The sequence below is a fragment of the Podarcis pityusensis genome (genome assembly GCF_964106645.2).
Source record: "Podarcis pityusensis genome assembly, chromosome: 6".
Taxonomy (NCBI): domain Eukaryota; kingdom Metazoa; phylum Chordata; class Lepidosauria; order Squamata; family Lacertidae; genus Podarcis; species Podarcis pityusensis.
The window spans coordinates 1,927,092-1,952,322 of record NC_138030.1 but is presented as its reverse complement, the minus strand read 5'-3'; the positions used below and the strand labels follow the sequence as shown (position 1 = coordinate 1,952,322).

General features: G+C 46.0%; 1 protein-coding gene across 1 annotated transcript; it reads left to right on the top strand.

The window, feature by feature from the left end:
- Positions 1-4,711: 4,711 nt before the first annotated feature.
- LOC308480070 (BPI fold-containing family B member 1-like) lies at positions 4,712-24,071 on the top strand. Its single transcript, XM_081011346.1, has 16 exons — positions 4,712-4,775; positions 5,062-5,188; positions 6,052-6,208; positions 6,816-6,923; positions 8,180-8,335; positions 9,046-9,136; positions 9,346-9,397; positions 10,469-10,560; positions 11,956-12,132; positions 14,018-14,062; positions 14,559-14,687; positions 15,055-15,122; positions 16,420-16,465; positions 20,395-20,458; positions 22,155-22,231; positions 23,481-24,071. The coding sequence occupies exons 2-16, from the start codon at positions 5,077-5,079 to the stop codon at positions 23,517-23,519; spliced, it is 1,413 nt and encodes a 470-aa protein (XP_080867472.1). The 5' UTR covers positions 4,712-4,775; positions 5,062-5,076; the 3' UTR covers positions 23,520-24,071.
- The last annotated feature ends 1,160 nt before the right edge of the window (positions 24,072-25,231 follow it).

Here is a 25,231-nt window from a genome sequence, read left to right as displayed (position 1 = left end):
GAAACGTTGACAGCTATGCTATTATTTTAGGAGGGGTGAATAAGGTTTGCACTAAAATGTGAACCGACCCAAATTTCACCCCCATCCTGTGGTGTCACAGACACACACCTGCTTTGTCATTCTTCTCGGTGGTTCTGGCAAGTGTGCAGCAACTATGAAAAAGGCAGATTTCATGACAGAGATTATTAGGAAAGAGATTGAAGACTGCCAATAGCATAATGCCGTTTTGCAAATCTATGCTGCAACCATATTTGAAGTCCTGCATACACTCCTGGTCGCCTCACCTTACAAAGTTGCTTTGGGTTGCCCTGGGCAAGATAAAACTACTAGCAAACCAAATAAATGGGAAAGATTCAGAAAAGGGTCATCAGAATTGAAATATACTCAGAGTCTAGTGTGGATTTCATGCTCTTTATTCAGGTCATAGTAGTGAGGAGGAATGGAAGTTCCCCCAAAATGTCTGCTTTATATACATTATTTACACAATGGGCCCCATGTGATTGGCTAATTCCGGGATTTTCCTGTAGGCCAATCAGGTTGCGGATTCACTTCCACCTGGAGCTGGATTGGGTGGCTCCTGCAGACCAATCAGACTGCTGCATTCTGAATCCTATTGTTCTAGGACCAATCAGACTGCTGCATTTTGGATCCTATTCAACTCAGTACATAACACTGGAAGTTCAATCAGTCCCCAACTTCTGCAGTTGAAACTCAGAATTGTAAAGTTAGCACTGGGCTTTAGGGGGGCTCCACAGGACGTCATAATGATGACATAGTGAATTAAGCAGAATGGAAGGCGAGGGGCATCAAATTTTGGCCTCTCACATGATGCTGCTGAAATGTGGAAGACCAAAGACTGCCCCTGTCTGTCTCCCGGGTAAGAGGCAGCAGTGCTTCTAAAGAACCGTTGCAGAAAACTGTGGGATTGGAGAGTGCTGTCCTGCTAGCAGGAGAGTTTTCCACGAGGATCTGGGTGGCCACTGGGGGAAGAGGATACTGGCCTTGGGTAGGCTGTGGGCCTGATGCAGCAGGTACTTCTTATGTTCTTAACATGATCCAAGCATGAAGGAGCATCTTCACCCCCATCGTTCTGCCCGGACACTGAGGTCCAGCTCTGAGGTCCTTCTGGCAGTTCCCTCCCTGTGAGAAGCCAAGTTACAGGGAACCAGGCAGAGGGCCTTCTCGGTAGTGGTGTCCGCCCTGTGGAACGCCCTCCCACCAGATGTCAAAGAGAACAACAACTACCAGACTTTTAGAAGACATCTGAAGGCAGCCATGTTTAGGGAAGTTTTTAATATTTAATGCTGTATTGTTTTTAACACTCGATTGGGAGCCGCCCAGAGTGGCTGGGGAAACTCAGCCAGATGGGCGGGTTATAAATAAATTATCATCATCATCATCATCATCACGTTTTGGACACATGATCCAAGATCATGCCCCACAACTCTCTCTGACAGCTCAGGGGTCCTTTTGGGGCACATGCCAAGAGTTTGCATCAGCATAGGTTTAGCAAACCACCCTGGGCAGCCTTTGCCCTGCTGGCATATCAGATTCTTCCTGGTCTCTGCGATTAGTTTCAGTCAACGATTGAGGACAAAAGGCTATACAATGGGAAGAGGGTTCAAGGGAGGTCACGGCCAGTGTGCGCAACCATCACGCCACTTTAAAAATGTTCTTCTGCTTGCCAGATATTAACAAAAGAGGGGAAAGGGGAAAAGAAAACCACAAACCAAAGAAGTTTATTTGATGAACCGAGAGATACTGAGCTAATTGCGTCCTCGGAGGAAGTGTCAGTGATGTGTCTGACAGCAGGAGATAATTTCTGCTGGGGTGCCAAAAAGGTCTTTTTAACGCTAACATTTATATCAGGATCAGTTAATGGAACAGTCCGTTGCGGAAATAAGGGCTCCTTGGTTAATACAAGTTCTACTGGACCACACATCAAGCTCAGTCTAGCCCAACACTCTCACCCCAGATGCCTCTAGGAAGGCTTCAAACAGTTCCCAGGGTCTGCAGGGGGTAAATTCACAGATTTTCTGCCCCTGAACATGGAGGTCCCTGAAGCATAGGTGGCTTCCCACGAGGCAAGACACAGTGATCACAGCAAGAACCTTTACTGAACCACATAACTGGGAAACAGGGGCAAAGCAACTGCTTATATACCTTCCTGAAAGTCTGGGCCACTCTCACTGCCAACGTGATTGGCTGTCTAAACTTCCAAGCTGCGAATCATGACTCAAGGTTTAAGGGCCAATGGCAGAGGCCCAAATCCTGAAATGTTCTGTGACTGCACATCATGTCTCAAATCAGAACACAGGAGCCCAGAATCCTTAGTCCAGACTCAAGCTCAGACAAACACAGACCAATGAATACATAACAGTCCCATTCATTGTTCACCACCACATCAACCATCTAAACTTCTAAGCTTCTGGCCATGGAAGGACCTTGTGGTAATAATAATAATAATAATAATAATAATAATAATAATAATAATAATAAATTATTTATACCCCGCCCATGTGGCTGGGTCTCCCCAGCCCCCCTGGGCGGCTTCCAACGAAGTATTAAAATACAGTGGTCTGTTAAACATTAAAAACTTCCCTAAACAGGGCTGCCTTCAGATGTCTTCTAAAAGTCTGGTAGTTGTTTTTCTCTTTGACATCTGGTGGGAGGGCGTTCCACAGGGCGAGTGCCACCACTGAGAAGGCCCTCTGCCTGTTTCCCTGTAAGTTGGCTTCTCACAGCGAGGGAACTGCCAGAAGGCCCTCAGAGCTAGACCTCAGTGTCCGGGCAGAACGATGGGGGTGGAGACGCTCCTTCAGGTCTACTGGACCGAGGCCATTTAGGGCTTTAAAGGTCAGCACCAACACTTTGAATTGTGCTCAGAAACATACTTAAGTAACGTACCTAAGAGGCTGCTCCTGGCAGTTTCTTTGACCATGTAGTTCAAATCTGGTAGGCAGGTCACTGCATCATAGCCAAATAACATGGCAGACTTGAATGGTCCACTGTAAATGGTGGGCTCTCCCTTCAGCGGAGAAGACCATATGATGGAGGCAGGACCACTGAGTAGCAAACAAACCAAAGTCATTGAGCTTTCTTTTTAGGAGATCGTCCCCTAAATTTGTTGGCCCACAGATAGAAATAAGATAAAGTCCCTACCAAAGAAGAATGGCAGATCAAGTTAATGGATTATGCCGAAATATCTATAAAATGACTGGAAGAATCAGAAATAATAATAATAATAATACCTTTATTGTCAATGTACAACCTGTGTACAATGAAATTGTGAGACCAGGAATCAGGAAGACCAAAAATAATAAGGAATGGGTAAAATTTATAACTTATCTTCAATACCATTGTAAACAGTTAAAATCATTAGTTGGATTGGAATATCACTTGTAGTTTAATGGTGAATTTTGCACACAATGGAGAGATAAAAGATTTGTGTTGTCATAAAAGATGCAGAAGGAAATGATTAACAATAGGACCCACAAAGGGCAGGAGGGAAGTCCAAGAAAAAAAGTTTGGGAACCACTGATCTAAATAAAAGTCCATCCACATTTTAAAAAACTCAGGCCCTTCTCCCTAAGCGTCCAGGGGTGTTTGAATAAGGTAATGAACAGACACATTTTTCTAAATTCCAAGTACATACATCATGGGCAAATGTGGAAAGAGATTTGAATGGCCGCTTACCTCTGGGTGAATGCATGAAGCATAATGGACCCAGAGGTCAGCTTGTTGAATTCAGTTCCATTTTATGTTGAGGATATATTAACACCCAAAGGGACGTGGGTGGCACTGTGGGTTAAACCACAGAGCCTAGGACTTGCCGATCAGAAGATTGGCGGTTCGAATCCCCACGACGGGGTGAGCTCCCGTTGCTCGGTCCCTGCTCCTACCAACCTAGCAGTTGGAAAACACGTCAAAGTGCAAGTAGATAAAGAGGTACCACTCCGGTGGGAAGGTAAACGGCGTTTCCGTGCGCTGCTCTGGTTCGCCAGAAGCGGCGTAGTCATGCTGGCCACATGACCCGGAAGCTGTACGCCGGCTCCCTCGGCCATAAAGCGAGATGAGCGCCGCAACCCCAGAGTCGGCCACGACTGGACCTAATGGTCAGGGGTCCCTTTACCTTTATATTAACACCCCAACACCCCTTTTCTTCATTAGGAAACCATTGGCAGAATATCGACAGACCCAACACAGCCTGTGAGTACCAGAAAGCGGAGGCAGAACTCAGGGGCAGAAGAAATGAAGAAGCCATCCAGAGTCACAACTCATTTGATCCCTTCTGGGCAAACTAGTCCAGCTGGGACTCCCAATTCCCAAAGGTACACAAATTTGGGCCAGTGGGTACCCAGTTTCTTATTCATGATGCTTTTAAGCAGAGATTTGATGGCCATCTGTTATGGATACTTTAGCTGAGATTCCTCCATTGCAGCAAATGGGGCTGGAGGGTCTTTTCCAACTCTACGATCTATGATTCCATGAGATTTAACTAAGCCATAACCAGAAGCTTCATCTTGCCAGAAATCCCCAAGCACAGTCCTGGTTCGGGACTTGCTTTTGAACTTGACACCTGCTTGCCGGGATGATCAATATTTGTTTATTTGGGAGGATTCAACCTATAGACAAATATTTGGTGATTGGTAACAGCGGAAGCCATTCCACGGGGCCTTGCTTTTCCTCCTTGGTGAGGTATATAAATGCCACCCGCTTTTCGTGAGACAGACGGAGTAGAAGGTGACGGAGACGAGACTTTCTACGCAATCTAGGTAAGAAAGGTCCGCGTGCACTCACCACAAGAGAGGCAGATTGTCACTCAGGGCTGGAAAAAATATTCCTCAGCCGTGCTAAGTGGAAGAATTCCACTTGCTTAATTGTGTTACTTTGGTATGGCATGGGGGGGGCATTCCAGATTTGCATAATACAAACATACGGTACCCCAGGGGGTCATCTAGTCTGACCCGCTCTTGAACAGCAGAAAGCAAGCCTGCCTCTCACCTTCCTCCTTCCTCTCTCTCCTGTTTCTTATCACACCGACGCCATCCTTCTCAACAGGTCCAAGGACAGAAGATGTTTCCGGTTTTGGCCCTCGCCATCTTCTGCGGCCTCCTGGCTCAGAACACCCAAGGATATGCCAGCCCTCAGGCCATTGTCAATCTTGGACCAGAAATGCTTCAGCGCTGTAAGTCAAGGGTTTGCACAAGGGGCTCTAGGGGGCTCTTCCCTGACCCTGCCTGGCGCTGCTTCCCTTTGCTTCATTGAGCCAGACGGCACGTGGATGCTCTGAACATTGCAATCCAAAGCCCGTTTTCTCTCCTCATGTACAAGCCTCAGCCGATACAAGTCTGTGCCCCTTAACCCTCAGCTTCCAAGCAGGAACTAAGAAGTGCCTGAGCCACTGCCTCCATTCATATTGAGGAATTGGCTGCATTTATTAGGAAAAGGAGGGACGCGGGTGGCGCTGTGGGTTAAACCACAGAGCCTAGGACTTGCTGATCAGAAGGTCGGCGGTTTGAATCCCCGCGACGGGGTGAGCTCTCATTGCTCGGTTCCTGCTCCTGCTAACCTAGCAGTTCGAAAGCATGAAGTGCAAGTAGATAAATAGGTACCACTCCGGTGGGAAGGTAAACGGCGTTTCCGTGCGCTGCTCTCGTTCACCAGAAGTGGCTTAGTCCTGCTGACCACATGACCCGGAAGCTGTACGCCGGCTCCCTCGGCCAATAAAGCGAGATGAGCGCTGCAACCCCAGAGTCGGCCACAAATGGACCTAATGGTCAGGGATCCCTTTACCTTTTTACTGTTATTAGGAAAAGGACTTCCTTCTTTTGCGTTGTATACCTGACTCTTGGCTGTAGACATAGGTAATTTTCATTTGAGCAACGATGGTTAAAATGTCCCTTTCCTCTCCTTTTTAAACTGCTTGGTCTACACAAGAGGGTCTCTAAAAAGTTTGGCAACCGCCGCTATAGGTTCTCAAGCCCATAAGCAGAATAGTCCCTCTGACCCCATCAATCTCTAACCTGCCCTTTTCACATTGGCTTTCAGTGATTTCCCATCGGTTGGACAGCCAGGCTCTGGTCGGCCGTCTCCAGAATTTGCCCCTCCAGAGCATCTTGCAAGGCGGTTCTGGCGGATTGCTGGGCCTGGGAAACCTCCCCGTCCTCGGAGGCCTGGTGGACGGGCTTCTGGGCAACATCTTGGGGTGAGCTGTGGGATGTGACAGCCGGAATCTGGAGTGCGCTACTGAAAAAAGACAGCTTAAAATGTTGCGCCTTCTCTGCAAGATCCAGAGTTGGGCAACAGGAGAACAGGCCTTTTCTGTGGTGGCTCCCCATGTGTGGGATGTCCTTGAGGCACCAGGCAAAAGCATAATTCTTTACCCAGGACTTCAACCATTAAATACCGTATTTTTTGCTCTGTAAGACTCATTTTTTCCCTCCTAAAAAGTAAGGGGAAATGTGTGTGCCTCTTATGGAGCGAGTGCAGGCTGTGCAACTATTACAGAAGCCAAATCAGCAAGAGGGATTGCTGCTTTCACTGCGCAGCGATCCCTCTTGCTGTTCTGGCTTCTGAGATTCAGAATATTTTTTTTCTTGTTTTCCTTCTCCAAAAACTAGGTGTGTCTTGTGGTCTGGTGTGTCTTATAGAGCGAAAAATATGGTAATCTATGCTCTGTTAAAGCTGGGGACACGGGGGACCGGTGTTATGATTTTATTATTATGCCGTCTGTTATTACGCTGTTTATTATGCTTTATTTCTGTGCTCCGTAAAATACGTTCTAAATGTTGTGCCCTTGCCATTCTGAACAGGGTGAAGATTAGAAACATAGAGCTTCTCCGACTCGACATCCGTTTGGATGAGGTAGCAAAGCACATTATTGTGACCGTCCCAGCAGATGTGGAGATTGAAATAAATCTGTGAGTGCTTCCCTACGGTTCTTAAAGGGTGGCTGGGTGGAACAGGACACAGGCGGGCTGATGGGGAGCCTGGATTTCAAAAAATGCTGTAAGATCAGTGCATTCCAACACAGAAAGGCTTGTGGATTCCGTCCCTTGTTGTTGTTGTTTAGTCGTTTAGTAGTGTCTGACTCTTCATGACCCCCTGGACCACAGCACGCCAGGCACTCCTATCTTCCACTGTCTTCCGCTGTCTCTCTCACCCCCCCTATGTGGAAAGATAAGGGGGACAGTATGCCCCCCACCCAATGTTTTCCCCACCTCAAGTGAAAAACAGTAGAGGCAGAGCGAAGGAGTCTGGGATGTTGTTGTTGTTTAGTCGTTTAGTCGTGTCCGCCTCTTCGTGACCCCCTGGACCAGAGCATGCCAGGCCCTCCTGTCTTCCACTGCCTCCTGCAGTTTGGTCAAACTCACGTTCGTAGCTTTGAGAACACTATCCAACCATCTCGTCCTTTGTCATCCCTTTTCCTTGCACTCTCCCTCTTCCCCAACATCAGGGTCTTTTCCAGGGAGTCTTCTCTTCTCATGAGGTGGCCAAAGTCTTGGAGCCTCAGCTTCAGGATCTGTCCTTCCAGTGGGCACTCAGGGCTGATTTCCTTCAGAATGGAGAGGTTTGATCTTCTTGCAGTCCATGGGACTCTCAAGAGTCTCCTCCAGCACCAGAATTCAAAAGCATCCATTCTTCGGCGATCAGCCTTCTTTATGGTCCAGCTCTCACTTCTCACTTCCATATGTCACTATTTCCGTCCCTAAGACCTTGCAAAGCCCCCATCACCAAGGATGAAGAGGAACCTAAGGAGCTGCCGTGTACCATTGACCCACCAGTCTACACTGGCTGGCAGCAGCAATGGCTCTCCAGGTTGCAGACAGCGGCTGTCTCCCAGGCCTGCCTGGATTGAGCCTTCTGCATGCGGAGCAGGTGTCCCCCCACTGAGCTACCCTTTGGGTCACAAGCCAAAAGAAGCAAGCCAAGTTTGCTCTGGAGGACACAGTTGTACCAGGAGAAGGTCTCCCAGTTGTGCTGCAAGGGAAACGGTGTGCTTTGTCAAATGTCTAGATTTTAGAGAATCTTTGCAGAGTTGGAAGGTACCCAAGGGTCATCTAGACCAACCCCCACAAAGCAGGAATTGCAACAAGCGCATTCCTGACAGATGGCCATCGGAGGTGGTGTCTTACCTAAAGTATGTATTAACGCCCATTTCCTTCCCCGTTTTTAGGCCACTCAATCTAGGCAGGCTCCTTCACGTCAAGCTGTACCTGGACATCCAGGTTGCTGTTCGAATCCTGACAGACCCAGTGAGCGGCCATGTGAAACTGGTTGTTGGAAATTGCCACAATAACCCTGGCCACCTTAGAATCACCCTCCTCAACAAGTGAGTATGGAGTCATAGAACTGGATAGATGCCAATCCTTTTGGATCAAGAAGGAGACTGGGAGGAAAGGCTGTGGCCTTCAAGATCACAGAAATGTTGAGCTGGAAGGGCTCTCTTGTTCGGCCCCCTGCAATGCAGGAATCAAGGACTCCTCTGTTCCTTTCTGCATCAGTTGCCTTAGATCATGGGTAGGCAAACTAAGGCCCGGTGACCGGATCTGGCCCAATCGCCTTCTAAATCCGGCCCGCATACGGTCCAGGAATCAGCGTGTTTTTACATGAGTAGAATGTGTCCTTTTATTTAAAATGCATCTCTGGGTTATTTGTGGGGCATAGGAATTTGTTCTTCTTTTTTACAAAATATAGTCCGGCCCCCCACAAGGTCTGCGGGACAGTGGACTGGCCCCCTGCTGAAAAAGTTTGCTGACCCCTGCCTTAGATAGCCACTCCTCTCTGCCTAACAGTAGAGCCGGCGCTGTTCTGTCCCCGCCGCCGCCCCCCTCCCACCTATCACAGGGCAAATATGACCATGGGGGGGGGGGTCCCTGCTGAACTCACACAGAGGCTCCTTGGGCAGTGCAGAATCCTGACCACACAGACTCCCTGCTGCAGATGTTTGCAGAGGGCTGTGGGGACTGACCCCCCTGGTGTGACAGAGGGGTCAGAGCAGCGCACATGTCCCTGCCCTGACACGTTCTCCCTTTGTTCCAGCAAAGGACCTCTTCTCCAGACCGTCAATAACCTCCTGCGAGCAGTGACCGACATTCTGGAGAAGACGGTTCCCCATCTGCTGCAGAAAGAGGTGAGTCGTGCGCCGCTTCCTTCTGGTCCGCTTGCGGGGCACAAAGGCCAGTGGTCCTCCTGGGGTCTGGCTTGCTGAGATGCTCCTGAACTGCGCATGAGAGCAACACACATGCAGACACGCTCCATTGTGAGCCCCTGAGAATGACTCCTCTCCCTTGTCAATCACCTGAGTGGTTTTCTTTTTTCCCTGCTTTGTTTTTTTGGCAGCTCTGCCCACTTGTCAACATGCTGCTAGAAGATGTGCTGAATTTGCTCCAAGGTGAGAATCTTCCCCAGGGTTCCTCTGCATTTGTCTCCTCTTTCTGTCTTTCCTTATCCCCAAGCACTTCTGCCCGAAAGTGTTGTGGAAGACAGAGGCCACAGTCACATAATAATAATAATAATAATAATAATAATAATAATAATAATAATTTATTTATACCCCGCCCATCTGGCTGGGCCCCCCCTGCCACTCTGGGCGGCTTCCAATAAAATATTAAAATCCAAAACCTATTAAACATTAAAAGCTTCCCTAAACAGGACTGCCTTCAGATGTCTTCTAAAAGTCTGGTACTTGTTCTTCTCTTTGACATCTGGTGGGAGGGCGTTCCACAGGGCTGGTGCCACTGCCAAGAAGGCCCTCTGCCTGGTTCCCTGTAACTTGGCTTCGGTCCAGTATCCCTGAAGGAGCGTCTCCACCTCCATCGTTCTGCCCGGACACTGAGGTCCAGCACTGAGGGCCTTCTGGTGGTTCTCTCGCTGCGAGAAGCAAAGCTACGGGGAACCAGGCAGAGGGCCTTCTTGGTAGTGGCACTGTTTAGGGAAGCTCTGTAGCAGTAGCTCTGTTTAGGGAAGTTTTTAATACAGTGGTACCTCGGATTAAGTACTTAATTCGTTCTGGAGGTCCGTTCTTAACCTGAAACTGTTCTTAACCTGAAGCACCACTTTAGCTAATGGGGCCTCCTGCTGCCGCCGTGCGATTTCTGTTCTCATCCTGAAGCAAAGTTCTTAACCCGAGGTAATATTTCTGGGTTAACAGAGTCTGTAACCTGAAGCATCTGTAACCCGAGGTACCACTGTATTTAATGCTGTATTGTGTTTTACACTTGATTGGGAGTCACCCAGAGTGGCTGGGGAAACTCAGCCAGATGGGCGGGGTATAAATAATAAATTGTTGTTGTTGTTGTTGTTGTTGTTGTTGTTGAACAACAGAGCAGGCAGCAACAAGAAACTCTGGACTCCATCCACACACTGCGAAATTGGTTCGCTTCCACCAGCCCTGCCTGCATTGTATTCCCCCCCCCAGCCCTCCCCTGTGTTGACGATTTCTCCCTCTGCCCTTCTCCCCCAGGCTCCTCGTCCTCCTATGTGCACGGAGACATGATCCAGCTGCGACCCTCATCCACCTCTCTCCGCAACGGAGTCATGCAAATTGGCTATGAAGTAAATCAGGGCTGGTTACTGCCGGGCGCGGGGAGGCCAGGAGCGTCTCGCCAGGAGGGGTCCAGGAGGTGGCCCTCAATGCCGTTCTCCCCCTGGGACCTTTGCTTTTTCCTCCATGTTGCTTTGTTAATCTATATCTTTTGAATCATAAAAAAATGTAATGCCCTGTGGGGATTTGAGCCCTGATCTCCTTGGCCCATGTTCAACGCAGGATGTGGGTTATGCTGGCCTCAATCTAACTAGTTGTAGCTGTCACTCAACCACTTTGATTGGCATAACTGGCGCTGTTAGAGGTGCTGTGTAAGACCCTTTCCACGTGGGTAAGAACTCAATCTTTCAGCGTAGCCGCACCTACACTTTGGAACTCCCTTCCTATTGATGCCAGACAGGCACTTTCACTGTACATTTTTGGGTGCCTGCTAAAAACATTCTTGGGGACGCGGGTGGCGCTGTGGGTTAAACCACAGAGCCTAGGGCTTGCTGATCAGAAGGTCGGCGGTTCGAATCCCCGCAACGGGCTGAGCTCCTGTTGCTTGGTCCCTGCTCCTGCCCAGCTGGCAGTTCGAAAGCACGTCAAAGTGCAAGTAGATAAATAGGTACCACTCCAGCGGGAAGGTAAATGGCGTTTCCGTGCACTGCTCTGGTTTGCCAGAAGCGGCTTAGTCATGCTGGCCACATGACCCGGAAGCTGTATGCCTGCTCCCTCGGCCAGTAAAGCGAGATGAGCACCGCAACCCCAGAGTCGGCCACGACTGGACCTAATGGTCAGGGGTCCCTTTACCTTTACCTAAAAACATTCTTGTTTAGACAAGCCTGCCCAGAAAGGAAACTTAAGTCTACTGTTGTTTTAACTTTCCAAAAACCTTAAATTATCATTGTTCGTTTTCTTATTGTTTTACTTTTTCCGCAGTCAAACAGTGCGTAATTTTTTAATGAAATGAATGCATAAAATAAACCTCTCTGCCCTGCCTTCTCTGTTGGAGACAGTGTGCCTCTCAATGCCCATTGTGGGACTCACAAGTGGGGAGAGTCTGGCTGTTGCACTAAGAACCTAAGAAGGGCTGGTTGCTGGATCAGGCCAATGGGGGCCCATCTAGCCCAGGATCCTGTTCTCACAGGGGCCAACCGGATGCCTCAAAAGGAAAACCGCAAGCAGGATCTGTGCGTAAGAGTAACACTCTCCCTTACCTTCTGAATGCTATTCAGAAGCATTCCTGGAAAGCTTGCATTGCTGCAAAAGTTGGGGTCCTCTCTACACCTGCTGGCAATTTATAACCATGTATAGAATGCCCAAATTTGGAGAATGAACTTGCAATTCATGTGTCGGGGTTAGGCCCACTTGGACTGGGCTCAGATAGATCCTGTTTGCTCTTCTGTCTTGTCTTTCCTTTCTAGGGCACCGTCCGCCTGCCTGGAGGGCAGAACTACATCGTCCCCTCTGGCACCGCCCCCCTTCCCCATGCGCCCCTTGGTGACGCTCCCATGAACATGCTCCTCAGCGACCACCTGCTGAGCGCGATGCTCAGAGCTTTCTTGACTCCAAGGGCTATAAATATCCACAGTCCACAGGAGGTATGAGTTCATTTTAGCATTTCAACATTTTAAATGCATTGCAGTCGTACCTTGGAAGGCAATGGACTCCGTTCCGGAAGTCCGTTCGACTTCCAAAATGTTTGCTTGGCTTTTTCAGCCACACATGTTATAGCAAGCAATTGTGAAATATACTCGGAGTCAAGAGTGGATTTCATGCTCTTTATTCAGCTCATAGTGGTGAGGAGGAATGGAAGTTCCCCCAGAATGTCTGCTTTATATACATTATTTACACAATGGGCCCCACGTGATTGGCTAATTCCAGGATTAACCTGTAGGCCAATCAGGTTGCGGATTCACTTCCACCTGGAGCTGGATTGGGTGTCTTCTGTGGACCAATCAGACTGCTGCGTTTTGGATCCTATTGTTCTAGGACCAATCAGACTGCTGCATTTTGGATCCTATTCAACTCAGTACATAACTGAAGAGTTATGTAAAATGCAGAAGAGCTAGGGGTGAACCAATGGAGGAAAAAACTGAATAATATTATAATTTTAGAATACCTAACTATGAAGAAACATAGAATGAAAGGGTTTAAGGTCAGTGAGAAAGAGAAGGGTTGGTTTGAGAAGATATTGAATTATTTGGGTAGGTTTGAACAATTTGGGGCAATTAAAATGTTAAAAGTTCAATAAACCTTGTGGAGGGAGAAGTGTTAAGATATATAGAAGTGTACATATGGTTGATTTGAATCTTTTATTATTGAATATTATTGAATATGTATATTATTAAATATGTATATTATTGAATATGTATACCCAATGTATCAGCCGCCTGACACTAATTGTGTTTTGGTGGTTGGTAAAAAATAAAATATTAAGAAAAAAAAGTTTGAAAACCAAATCGCGGCTTCTGATTGGCTGCAGGAAGCCCCTGCAGCCAATTGGAAGCCATGGAAGCCCCGTCAGTCGTTTGGGTTCCAAAAGAGCATTCGCAAACCAGAACAATCACTTCCAGGTTTGCCAAAACGTCTGAGTTTCAGGGCGTTCGGGATCCAAGATACAACTGTATTGGGAAACAGGTGTTGATGGATAGCTTGAAGACACCTCGAAGCTTAAGTCCTTTCAAGGCAGAGATTTGGGTGCAACTTTGCCAAATTCACTACTGAATCTCAACGTAATCCAATCTTTGTGTGTCGCATGGCAAGTCGAAATTGATCAGTATTTCCCAGACAAAGGTGTGACTCACCTACTTGTCCCATGGCGAGGAAGCGCAAGTCTGAGCAGCTTTCCAGGCATGGATCCGAGTGGTTTTGCTTTTCCCCACTTCTTTCCCCCAAACAACCCAAACTTTAGCACTAAATTGGAGCAAACGACAATCTGGAGAAAACCTAATTGATGTTTGCTCCAATTCAGCGCTAAAAATTAGGTTTTCCCAGGGGAAAGCAGTGGGGGAAATGGAAGCATGGATGAAGCCCCAGAATGCAGCTCCCACTTATCTCAAGCCTATACATGCTGAAAATTGTGTATTTTAAGAGAGAATGCCTTCAAACTACAAATTTAGCTTATTAGTCGCCCTTGTTTTTGTCAATGCAACGCAAAGGGACTTACAACAATAAATATATAACATACATTAAAACTATTGCTATGGGGCCAAGTTCAAGGTGATACGTATAGAGCCCTTACAACAACTTGGGACCAGTTTACCTACGAGATCGCTTTGCCCCATATGCTCCCATTTGATCACTTCAATCCGGGGAGAATAGGCCCTATTATGGGTGCCACATAAATTCTTGTTATGTGTTATCTTAAAATATTCGTCCCATCCCCCAAAATAAAAACGAGTTCCCTTGTCTGGGTTAATCTTAGCTTTGAAGGAGAAAAACCGAGAATATAAACTCTTTCTTCTTCTTTCCGTTTCTTCAAAGATTACTGCATTCAGTCGACAGATGGCAGCTCTGTCTGGTTTTAAGGTCAGTATTTTTTAAGATCCATCATTTCTAGCCTCCCTCAGCCAATAAATGATGTATGTATGCATGTATATGCATATTATTACTTCTACTGTGGCAGGACCTTTGGAACTCCCCGCCAATTGACACCAATCAGGTGCTTTTTTTTTTTTTTTTGCAATGCCTATCCAGATGCAAAGCGGCAAGGATTTTAATCTGTATGTAGTTTATTTGCTGATCTTAATTATTATTTGTATGTTTTAAAGAGCTGCTTTTAACCATTTCACAGGTCCTTTTACTGCTTTGTTGTTTTGTGCAAGCTGCTTTGAGGATATTCTTTGCAACCAAGTGGTATAAAAATGTTATGAAATCAATCAATCAATCAATCAATCAATCAATCAAATACTCTGCAGGGCTTGATGCATAGTCATAATATTTATGGAGCGAAGTGCTAAGTGAGAGTCTCTTTGAAGCCTAATTGTGCTCAGGGGTCTCCTCTTCATGTCTTGGATCCTTACAGGGCGCAATACGGGCCTTGCAAGTCTCCTACGGGGCTCCTGTCCTCGCCATGACCGTAGGAAGGATCGAGGTGAAGCAGAATATCGACGTCAAGGTGTACAGCGGCCGGCATCTCTTCACTGTCCGTGCTGTAAGTAGCTGGGACACCAAAATATAATAATAATAATAATAATAATAATAATAATAATAATAATAAATGGGCCTGCCGGGCTCAGGGCAGCTAACACCAATAAAATCACAGTAAAAACATAATAGGGGAAGGGGGGGAAACGCCTGCAACCCCACCTCCTCCATAGGGCGGAAGTGGCTTTGCAAAAAGCCCACCTGGATCAGACCAAAGGGACTGTGTAGCTCAGCATCCTGTTTCTCCCAGAGGCCACAGAGATGCTCCCATGAAACCCCGAAGCAGACCATCCCAGGAATTCCCCTTTTCCCCAAGGTTCAGTTCAGAATGCAGCAGCATTTCAAGTTAACAGCAATCTTCTTTTCAATCACAGACGGTGACTTCGCTTGGTGCTGTTTCTGTGGCCGGAGGGAGCCTGAGACTCACTCTTCACCTTGAAGGGTAAAGACCCCCCCAATTTATTTTGCAACACAGGAACATAAAAAGAGCCTGCGCTGGGGAAGGAAGCTCAGATCAGTCGCATTACCGTGCAATATTGGGGGTGCCTTGAAATCAGCCGCCCTGCTCTCCCTCACGCAAAGAGCGATATATTGCTGCGTATTGCCGGGTCAAAAGCGTTACAGTGGTACCTCTGGTTGCGAACGGGTTCCGTTCCGGAGCCCCGTTCACAACAGGAGCAGAACGCAACCCGTGTCTGCACGTCTGCGCATGCGCGGGTCGCGATTCACCACTTCTGCGCATGTGCGTGACATCATTTTGAGCGCATGCACGAGCTGCGAAACCCGGAAGTAACCCATTCCGGTACTTCAGGGTCTCTGCGGGACGCAACCTGCAAACACTCAACCTGAAGCAAACGCAACACGAGGTATGACTGTATTGCGTTATGTGATTTCGAAAGTGATTTTGGCCAATATATTGAAAAACCGCACAGCACTAAAACAGACCATACGATTTGTGATATTACCATGCCAAAATGGGGGGGGGGGATAATTGGGGGGAGGCAAGGGATGGGGCCGCAGACCCCCCCTGCGGACCCCTAATTGGGAACCACTGCTCCAAAGGCTAGAAGGGGAATGGGACTTGGGGGGCAGAAATCCACTCTGACTCCAGCAGGAGCCTCTCACTGGAGGCCAGCTCCCTCTGCAGCCAGAAGGAATTTTGGGGATGCGTCCAAGGGAACGGGGGCAATTGACAGGCCCCCAGCTGGCTCAAGCCCACCGGCCGGCAGCCGGGCGATCTCCGGTCCTTGGATCAGCAAGTAAACTGCGAGTCGAGCCTCAGAAACCTTCAGAGGTTGAGCATGCAAGCCAGCAGAGAAAATAACTCTTTGCAACAGAAGGGCAGAGAGAGGCTGTGTAAAGCGTATTTACAGGCATTTGATTCAGCATCAGGACAAAAGGGAAAACATGTCTGCTCCCCTTCGTGTCCAAGCAAAAGGGCATAAGCAAAAGCTATGCACAAGACAGAAGTTCCCAGCAAGCTGTGCTAGAGAGTAAACAGACATGTGACATACAATAATCCACACATCTGTTTTAAGGTGGAACGGAACATCAATATCCTAACTGGAATATCATCATAGAATTGTAGATTTGGACTAGCTGGTTTAAATACAACATTTCAGGTTGTTGCTCAGATGCAACAGAGCCGTTCCTTAGCAAAGATAAACTTTTGACCAAAACACGTGTTTTTTGTGTGTGTTTTTTTAAAAAAAATCTCCTGTTTTATTGTTTCTTTTCAGGATTGACAATCTCTCCTTGATCAACTCTTCAGTTGGAAACTTTGATGTAAGTAGCATATCCCAAGAAAGCAGTGGCTAAGCCTGTAAACTAGGAAAGTCCCCATTCAAATCTTACCTCAGCCCCAAGCTTAGTAAACCTCCAGCTTCCCATTCCAATTGTGCCTCCTACAAATAGGCTGGGGGATGTTGGGGGTTCAGTTTTGCTCCGCTCTAGAGGAGAGCTGTCCTGTTCTGTGCAAGGGAAAAGGAAATTCCCTTTGGGGGTCAAGGGCAGAGGCTCAGACGAGATTCCTGGTTAGCCAGACTTTATTCAGTAACGCATTACAGGGTGGAATAGACTCATATAAAAAATGCCGTGAAAATGCTTTTTTAAAAAAACGTTTTGAAAAATATATTGAATTTTCCATAGCTCACCATCGCCATCTAGTGTCACATTTGTATAATGCACATTAAAAAGGTAAAGGGGCCCCTGACCATTAGGTCCAGTCGTGGCCGACTCTGGGGTTGCGGTGCTCATCTCGCTTTATTGGCTGAGGGAGCCGGCGTACAGCTTCCGGGTCATGTGGCCAGCATGACTAAGCCGCTTCTGGCAAACCAGAGCAGCGCACAGAAACACCGTTTCCCTTCCCACCGGAGCGGTACCTATTTATCTACTTGCACTTTGATGTGCTTTCGAACAGATAGGTGGGCAAGAGCAGGGACCAAGCAACGGGAGCTCACCCTGTTGCGGGGATTCGAACTGCCAAGCTTCTGATCGGCAAGTCCCAGGCTTTGTGGTTTAACCCACAGCGCCACCCAGGTCCCATGATGCACATTACAACACACTTTAAACATTTTATTTGCAGCTGTATAGCTGAGTCCCAGGACAGAGTCGAAACAGTCTGCAAGAGCTTTCCATTGTGACACATTATATTGGAGGGAGTGTCATCTAGGTTGTTCCATCTTTTCCCCAACCATCTCTCATCCAACCACAGTCCTTTTTATTTTTACTGTACATGCAGAGCCTTCCTTGCTCCATAACTGGAGCAGATTTTCACTCTTAGCTTTGGGCACCTCCTGAACTGGTTCTTGCTGTGGTCCGGTCTCTCCCTTGTGTGCATGAAGCTGGCCTCACTGATAATTCTTTTTTTGCAGAAATTTTACCTTACGGGACACCCCTTTGCAGAGGGTGTGTGTGTGCCCTTTGCAGGTTGGAGGGGCTGCGTTTAAATTACTGTGGTTTGTTTGTTTTGCACAGCTTAAGAACTGCTTCCCAGCAGTGAATAATAATAAACATACATTAAAACCGTTCTATCCATCCATGCAAATGTTTGGAAATGCTTTTTGACATTTAAATTGAATATCTCTAGAAACACAAGCGTGATCAGCAATGCAGCAGCAAAGTTGTGATGGAGATGAAAACTTGCTTCCTGGGCTTCCGGGTTGGCGCCTCCGGCAATGGTGGAGCTCCTCCGATCGGGAGGAACTTGCTCTGTGAAAAGCAGGGTCTGACCGCCACGGCGAAGGTGGAGACCCATTGAAATCACAAGCGGGAGAAGCTTGTGAACCTGGGATTCGGCTGGCACCTTTTGCGCCTCCCCTACTCGCGGGGAAACCCGGTTTCGGGGATCCGGAGCGACGTGGGGTGAGCGGCGCGGTGCTTCAAACTGACTGCTTCTTTCACGGAGGGAAGCCGCATTGCTGTTGCCGGAGAGTGCTGACTTTTTTCTGTGGACAATCGGATTTTAAACAACTACCCGTGAGTAGAACGGAAAATTGGATCTTTAAATACCTTAATTTGGCACCGAAACGGGGAAGGTCTTAAACAGGAAGTCCGCCTTCCCCTTTTTGTAAATAGATTGAAGCAAAGACGTTATAAGCTAAAGTCTTTGAAAGCTTTTGGCAAGGGATTAAATTTTCATCGGTTAAAGCTACAGAGCCCCCCTTGGAAGCAGGAGAAGAGGGGGGAGATTTTGGACTCAGTGAGCCTGCAGGAGAGAGTGAAAAACCAAATTACCACTGCCCCGAACCTGGTAAGGGCTGCCAGAAAGAGTGAACTTTTGGGAGAGTTCATTGACTGCGAACAAAACATTTTTGACAGCTAGTTAAATAAGAAAAAGATACTGTTTCCATTGTTCCCTTCTGCGCTTAAAAAGGAGGAAAAGTAATTGGAAACTGAAACTATTTTCATGGCTTGAATTGTGTCTGAAAGGATTGATATAAGTGGAGACTATTTCCCTCTAGAGGGAGTTTTTGAAACTGTCACAGGAGTGCAACTGGGGAATTACCAGCTGCAGATAAGTAATTGTGAGAACTAGAGATTGACCTTGGACCACTCAAAATGTTGACAGGAGAAGCCATTGTGATGGTATTATGCAAGATAAGCTACTCGCTGGAACAGCTTCATAAGAAGACGGATGACATGTCTTTTAAAATTGACAATTTGGATCAAAAAGTGACTAATTGGAGTCAAAAAGTGAGCACCAACACAGAAATAATTCAGGACTTGGTACAAGAATCTACTTTGGAAGGACAAATTGTGGAGGAGAAAGAGAAAGCGGTGGTCGTTGAGTCTAAAGTAATACAAGCGGGATCCTCAGTCTTACAGAAGCAAATTGAGGATTACAAATTGAGGCCTTCTATGATTGAATCCAGAAAAAGCCAGATTTTGAGGATTGGATCCCGGCCTGAACGGAAGAAGGAAAGTTGGAAGGATCCCTCTATGCAGAGATCAATTGACTTTTGGGACATGGACTTGGGTCTGGAGGAGATTGGAGTTCTGGGGGCCTTTGGATCCAGAGGAATTTTGAAACATGTCATGAAACATCTTATAGACTTCAGCTTCAACTATGGAAATTTGGCTGACCTGCCTGGAAGGAATAAAAGCATTGTTAGGTTGGAGTCTTCCCGAGATCTGCTCTTTGGCATTAAAGAATATGAAAAAGACCTGCAGAAGGGACCTGGAAAAGAGTTAAGAGCCTCGGACATAAGATCTCCAGGTTGATGGACTATATGGAATTGACGGAAAGGACTGGCAGAATCCGAAACCAGGGAGAGGAGATGGTGGAAGAAGATTAGAGAATTTAAAGTTTATAAATAGTAATATTGTAAAATTAATGAATGATAGAAAAATGATGGAAAGAAATTTTATGGCCTTAGCAGAAATGTTATAAGGAGTTAAGCATATATAAGTATTTTAGTTTTAATGACAAAAAATATGTTAAGATATTTATAATATGACAGAAAATAGAGAAAGATGGAAAGGATTTGCTGAAACAATTAATAGAAGTGGAATACAAAAAGGGAGGTGAGAGGAAGTCGAGGAAACAAGGGAATGAATGATAGAGTATGGAAAAAGTGTGATGTATGTTTTTAAATGGTTATTGTTTTGTTTTGTTTAGGGTTAAGGTGGGTTAGGGTTTTGTTTAGTGTAATTTAATATGTTTAGGTTGTGTTTTGTATTGTTTATATATTGTATTGTTTGGCTTTTTTCTCTTTTTTATGTTTTTTCTCTTTTCTCTTTTTTCTTTTTCTTTTCTTTTTCTGTAACTTTTAAAAGCAATAAATATTATTTGGGGAAAAAAGGAAAAAAAGGAAACTTGCTTCCCAATTAACTGAGGGACCTTTCCCCCCCTGTTGTTGTCATCATCTGACCTCCCCTGTTTTGCTTTCTGAAATATACTCGGAGTCGAGAGTGGATTTCATGCTCTTTATTCAGCTCATAGCAGTGAGGAGGAATGGAAGTTCCCCCAGAATGTCTGCTTTATATACATTATTTACACAATGGGCCCCCCGTGATTGGCTAATTCCGGGATTCTCCTATAGGCCAATCAGGTTGCGGATTCACTTCCACCTGGAGCTGGATTGGGTGTCTCCTGTGGACCAATCAGACTGCTGCGTTTTGGATCCTATTGTTCTAGGACCAATCAGACTGCTGCAATTTGGATCCTATTCAACTCAGTACTTAACACTTTCCTTCCTTCATTTGTGTTTCAGGTGCAGCACTTGACGGGCGCAATTTCACACCTGGTGTCTGACTTCCTTTTACCACATCAGAACCGTAAGGACGAGCGGTGGCAGGTTGGGAGGGAAGGGAGGCAATCTATACTGCACAGGGTCCAGCGATGATCTTCCCTGTCTTGCTGCTGGGGCCTGGCCACCCAGGGGGGGTCGTTCACTGGACTGCTGCATGATGTCCACAGCCATGGAAAACATTTTTTTTTTAATTGATATTTATTAAAATTTCAGAAAAAATAAAATCACATTAATAAACAAGAGAAATTTGAAAAGACAAAAGAAAAATACACAATAGAAAATACAAAATACAAAATACAAAAAGATAAAAAGAGGGGAAAAAACAGTTAAAAACAATTCCGTCTTTTCATAACTTCTTTTAAATTTACTTGTTTCCCGGACTTCCTCATACCTCCCTCTTTTGTATTCCAATTCCGGTTGTTAATCCAGCAATTTCTTTCCCTCCTTTTTAATCCCAATCCTTAATCTTAATATATTATGACATTAGATTTTTACCTATTTGAAACCAATTTTTCCATTCTTTTAACTTTTTTAATCCTAATCCTTAATCTTAATATATTTATAGCTTTAAAACCTATGCAGCTAGAAGCCATTTAACTTCAATCCAACATCATTCTAACATTCATTAATTTTGCAATGTTTCTGTAAATAATCTTTGAATTTCTTCCAATCTTCTTCCACCGACTCTTCTCCCTGGTCACGGATTCTGCCAGTCATTTCTGACAATTCCATGTAGCACAGCCATGGAAAACATGAAGTCACTTTGATTCCTATGCACAAAGACAGATGTGCACATCAGTCCAACGCTGCCAGGTGAAAAGTCTCCAGAACAGGGCAGGGAAATGCAGCTGTTTTCTAGACGGGCTTCAGGAATTGCATTGTATGAACGTGCCTGAACCAACACTTCTGGACTCAAGTGCAGGTTGAAATTTAAGGAATGTCCCACCACTTTCTCCCAGGAAAACCTGCTCTTTACTGCCAAATTAGAGCAAACATCAGTCAGTTTTTCTGTGAATTGAGGTTTGTTCCGATTCAGTGCTAAAGAGTGGGGTTTGCCAGGAAAGTGGACGGGCAAAGGCAACACCGCTCGGAAAAGTGCTTGGCCCCCTGCTTCCTAGGCAAGGGACTAACAGAAGTGAGGAGGAGCCCATACTTAGTCTCCAGATTCGGCACTTACTGAATGTTGCGCTGCAATTCCTGGCTCAAAATGTGCTTGAAATGCATCCAGAAATACATACATTGCCAGAATTATTTTTTTGCAGACTTCAAATTTATTTATTTATTTTTTTGCAGATGAATGCACAGACAGAATAGTCTTATGAAGGAACACACATGAATATGAATATATATATAATTAATTAATATAATTAATATAAAAATGGCACAGAGGAGTAATAGATTGATTTGCCCCTTCTCCCAATCTTCATCCTCCTCTCTCTTTCCTTGGGGCATTGACTTTTTGATCAGGTTGCCTGTTAAATCATTCTGATTAAAAATAGTAATTATCACAGTGCCCCTGGCTGTTCAGTCATATCATTTGACTGATCTGTGGCCTTGCTAGCAAAGGTTTATTTATTTCATGAAATTTGCACATTGCTTGATAGTACCAAAACAAACAGACAGACAGAAAGCTCACCCTGTGTCCAATGCAATGTGTGAAAAGGGCGATTGCATCTGTTCTCTTTCATGTCCCCAGCACTCATGAGATTTTTCTCTTTCAGATTTGCTGGCAGAAGGCTTCCCGTTGCCTCTGGTGCAACAGCTTGGCGTCGACCATCTCAACGCTGCCCCTGGCCAGGTAAGGATGCTCTAGTCCAGTGGTCCCCAAACTTTTCCACCCCCTTGGTTCCATAAGGACCCCTGCCCTGTAAAAAGCATTATCCAGAACAGCGGTTTGCACAACCCACTAAGGAAGATAATAACAGAAGAAAATTTGAAACGGCAACAATTATCCATTGACACACACTATATTCAAAATCCAATGGTTCTACTAATTCCAAAAAAAAATGATGAATCGAGTGATGCCAGCTTCTCAAAGTCTGTTAGTCATTTAAACATTTCTCTTTTTTAAAGGGAAATTCCCTTATTCCTAATAGGATTCCTTACAAGAAAAGGGAAAAGTTGACAGCTATTCATTTAAATCTCCAGCACCTTGTGGAGCAAAACGGCTGTGAGCTGCTCTTGGGAACCCACATGCCATAGCCAAGAAGAAAACAGGCTTGAAATTGTGGCCAGTAATATCCAAGGCAACATGATGACCAAATGCAATGATACAATATCAATAGACACTCTTTATATAATATGAAATATATGAAATCACATAAACAGAAAACTTGTGAATCTCTGAAAGTCACCAAATATGAATTCTTAATGCAATGTACCAGATTCTTATCTGGTGAAAACAGGTTTAGAGATTTGTTTATGGTGTCCAACACCGCTGAGGTAGTTCGCAAACAGACGTTGTGAACAGTGATTCTGGATATACCCACTGATACATTGCTTCTTTCAGAGACTTGCATAGTCTTCAAAGACTTTCAGAGACTTATAAGACTTAGGATTATTTAGTTTTATGTTTTCAAGAGAATCCATTAAGAGTGCATATTTTGTGACTTTCAGAGATTCATAAGTTTTCTCTTTATGTGATTTCATATATTTCATATTATATAAAGAGCGTACAGTGGTATCTCGGGTTACATACACTTCAGGTTACATACGCTTCAGGTTACAGACTCCACTAACCCAGAAATAGTACCTCGGGTTAAGAACTTTGCTTCAGGATGAGAACAAAAAGTGCGGTGTGATGGCAGCGGGAGGCCCCCTAAGCTAAAGTGGTACCTCAGGTTAAGAGCAGTTTCAGGTTAAGTATGGACCTCCGGAACGAATTAAGTACTTAACCTGAGGTACCACTGTATATTGATATCGTATCATTGTATTTGGTCATCGTGTTGCCTTGGATATTACTGGCTATTGTTTGCAACACAGGGGTTAAATTGTTTGGTTACTTGAAATTATGGCCAGCATTAACGCGACTGTCTTCCTTTTCACAGAACGCTCTTCTGCTCTTCGCTCCCCCACTGGCTTCCTGAATGTGGGGGTCAAGATCCTCACCTGAATCGAGGGAAGGATCCTGGAACAAAATGGATAACGCTGCTGCTGCTGCTTCCCTTCCCTTCCCCCTTTACGCCTCTGCTTTCGTAGGATTGTAGAATGGGAAGAGACCCCGAGGGTCATCTAGTCCACCCCCTGCAATGCACGGGTCACAACTGAAGCACCCCTGACGGGCAGAGCTTTGGACCTCTGGAGCCTGTGACATCCCTTGGCTCTCTGCTTCAGGGGCTCGAAAGCAGCAATGGATCCTTTGCAACGCGATTTCCGGAGCTAGATTTGCCTCCTTCCATTTGGGAATGGCACAAATGTCAAAGCTAAAAGTGTTGGCACCTGAGTCTTGAGACCACGGGAAATCCCGTAAGGCTGGGGTCAAATCTGCCTCTTGGGAAACCTTGCCTTGAATGTCTGTTGTTTGAAAGCAGTGGAGTGTTTGGCCCAGAGTCTTTTTGCAGGGTTCCCTCTGTGAATTGCTAAGATGTTCTGCTTGCTTATCTTGCCTTGATAATAAAACATTTCTCTTCACAACACCACGAAGGTTTCAGAGTCTGCTCTTTCCACACATCCAGGGCAAAAACCTTCTCCCCTCTTGCGCCAAAGGCAAGACTCCTGAGCTTAGATTTTGAAGCAGCGGGGTCTTCTCTAATAATGGCTTAGCCCCAGAACCTGATTTCCATGTCAGGAACTCACAAAACATGTGGGGCAATGCAGAAGAGGGGATTTGGATATGGTGCCTTTGCTTTAACCGTGAGTGGGCTTAGCTGGGTGGAAGGACAGGTGCTTTGAATGTAGAAGGTCCCAACATGTTGGGTCTCCAGCACTTCCAGCTAAACGGCTCTGAGGCGAAAGGGCTGGGGGAGACCTCTCTGGCCGAGGTCTTGGAGAGTCGCTGCCACACAGAGGGGATGGTGTTGGCTGAGATCAGCCTTCCACAAGTGCTTCTTTCCAAATAAGTGTGTTTTGCACCAGGGCAGCAGGAGAAAACCACATTTTCTTCAGGATATTGGGACTATCCTGTGACTTAAGTGAGTTTAAAATGCAAAACTTCAAATAGGCTCCATTGGAAGGGGGGATATAAATGGAAATCATAATCATTTGTTGGGTTTTGAAAATCAGGGCTGGCAGACTTGCTTCTTTGTCACAAATGGATGTGATTGTACCCCGCCACACACACACAGAGAGAGAGAGAGAGAGAGAGAGAGAGAGAGAGAGAGAGACCTTATTCTATTACACTATGAACAATTGGGACATGGGTGGCACTGTGGGTTAAACCACAGAGCCTAGGACTTGCTGATCAGAAGGTTGGCAGTTCGAATCCCCGCGACAGGGTGAGCTCCCGTTGCTCGGTCCCTGCTCCTGCCAACCTAGCAGTTCGAAAGCACGTCAAAGTGCAAGTAGAAGTTTACCGGCGGGAAGGTAAACGGCGTTTCTGTGTGCTGCTCTGGTTCGCCAGAAGCGGCTTAGTCATGCTGGCCACATGACCCGGAAGCTGTACGCCGGCTCCCTCGGCCAGTAAAGCGAGATAAGCGCCACAACCCCAGAGTCGGCCACAACTGGACCTAATGGTCAGGGCTCCCTTTACCTTTACCTTTATGAACAATTAGAATTGATCATTTGCATATTATATGAGTGTGATGTTCACATTCACCAGGACCGATTGATTTCACAAAGGAACTGGTCTGAAACATTTTAG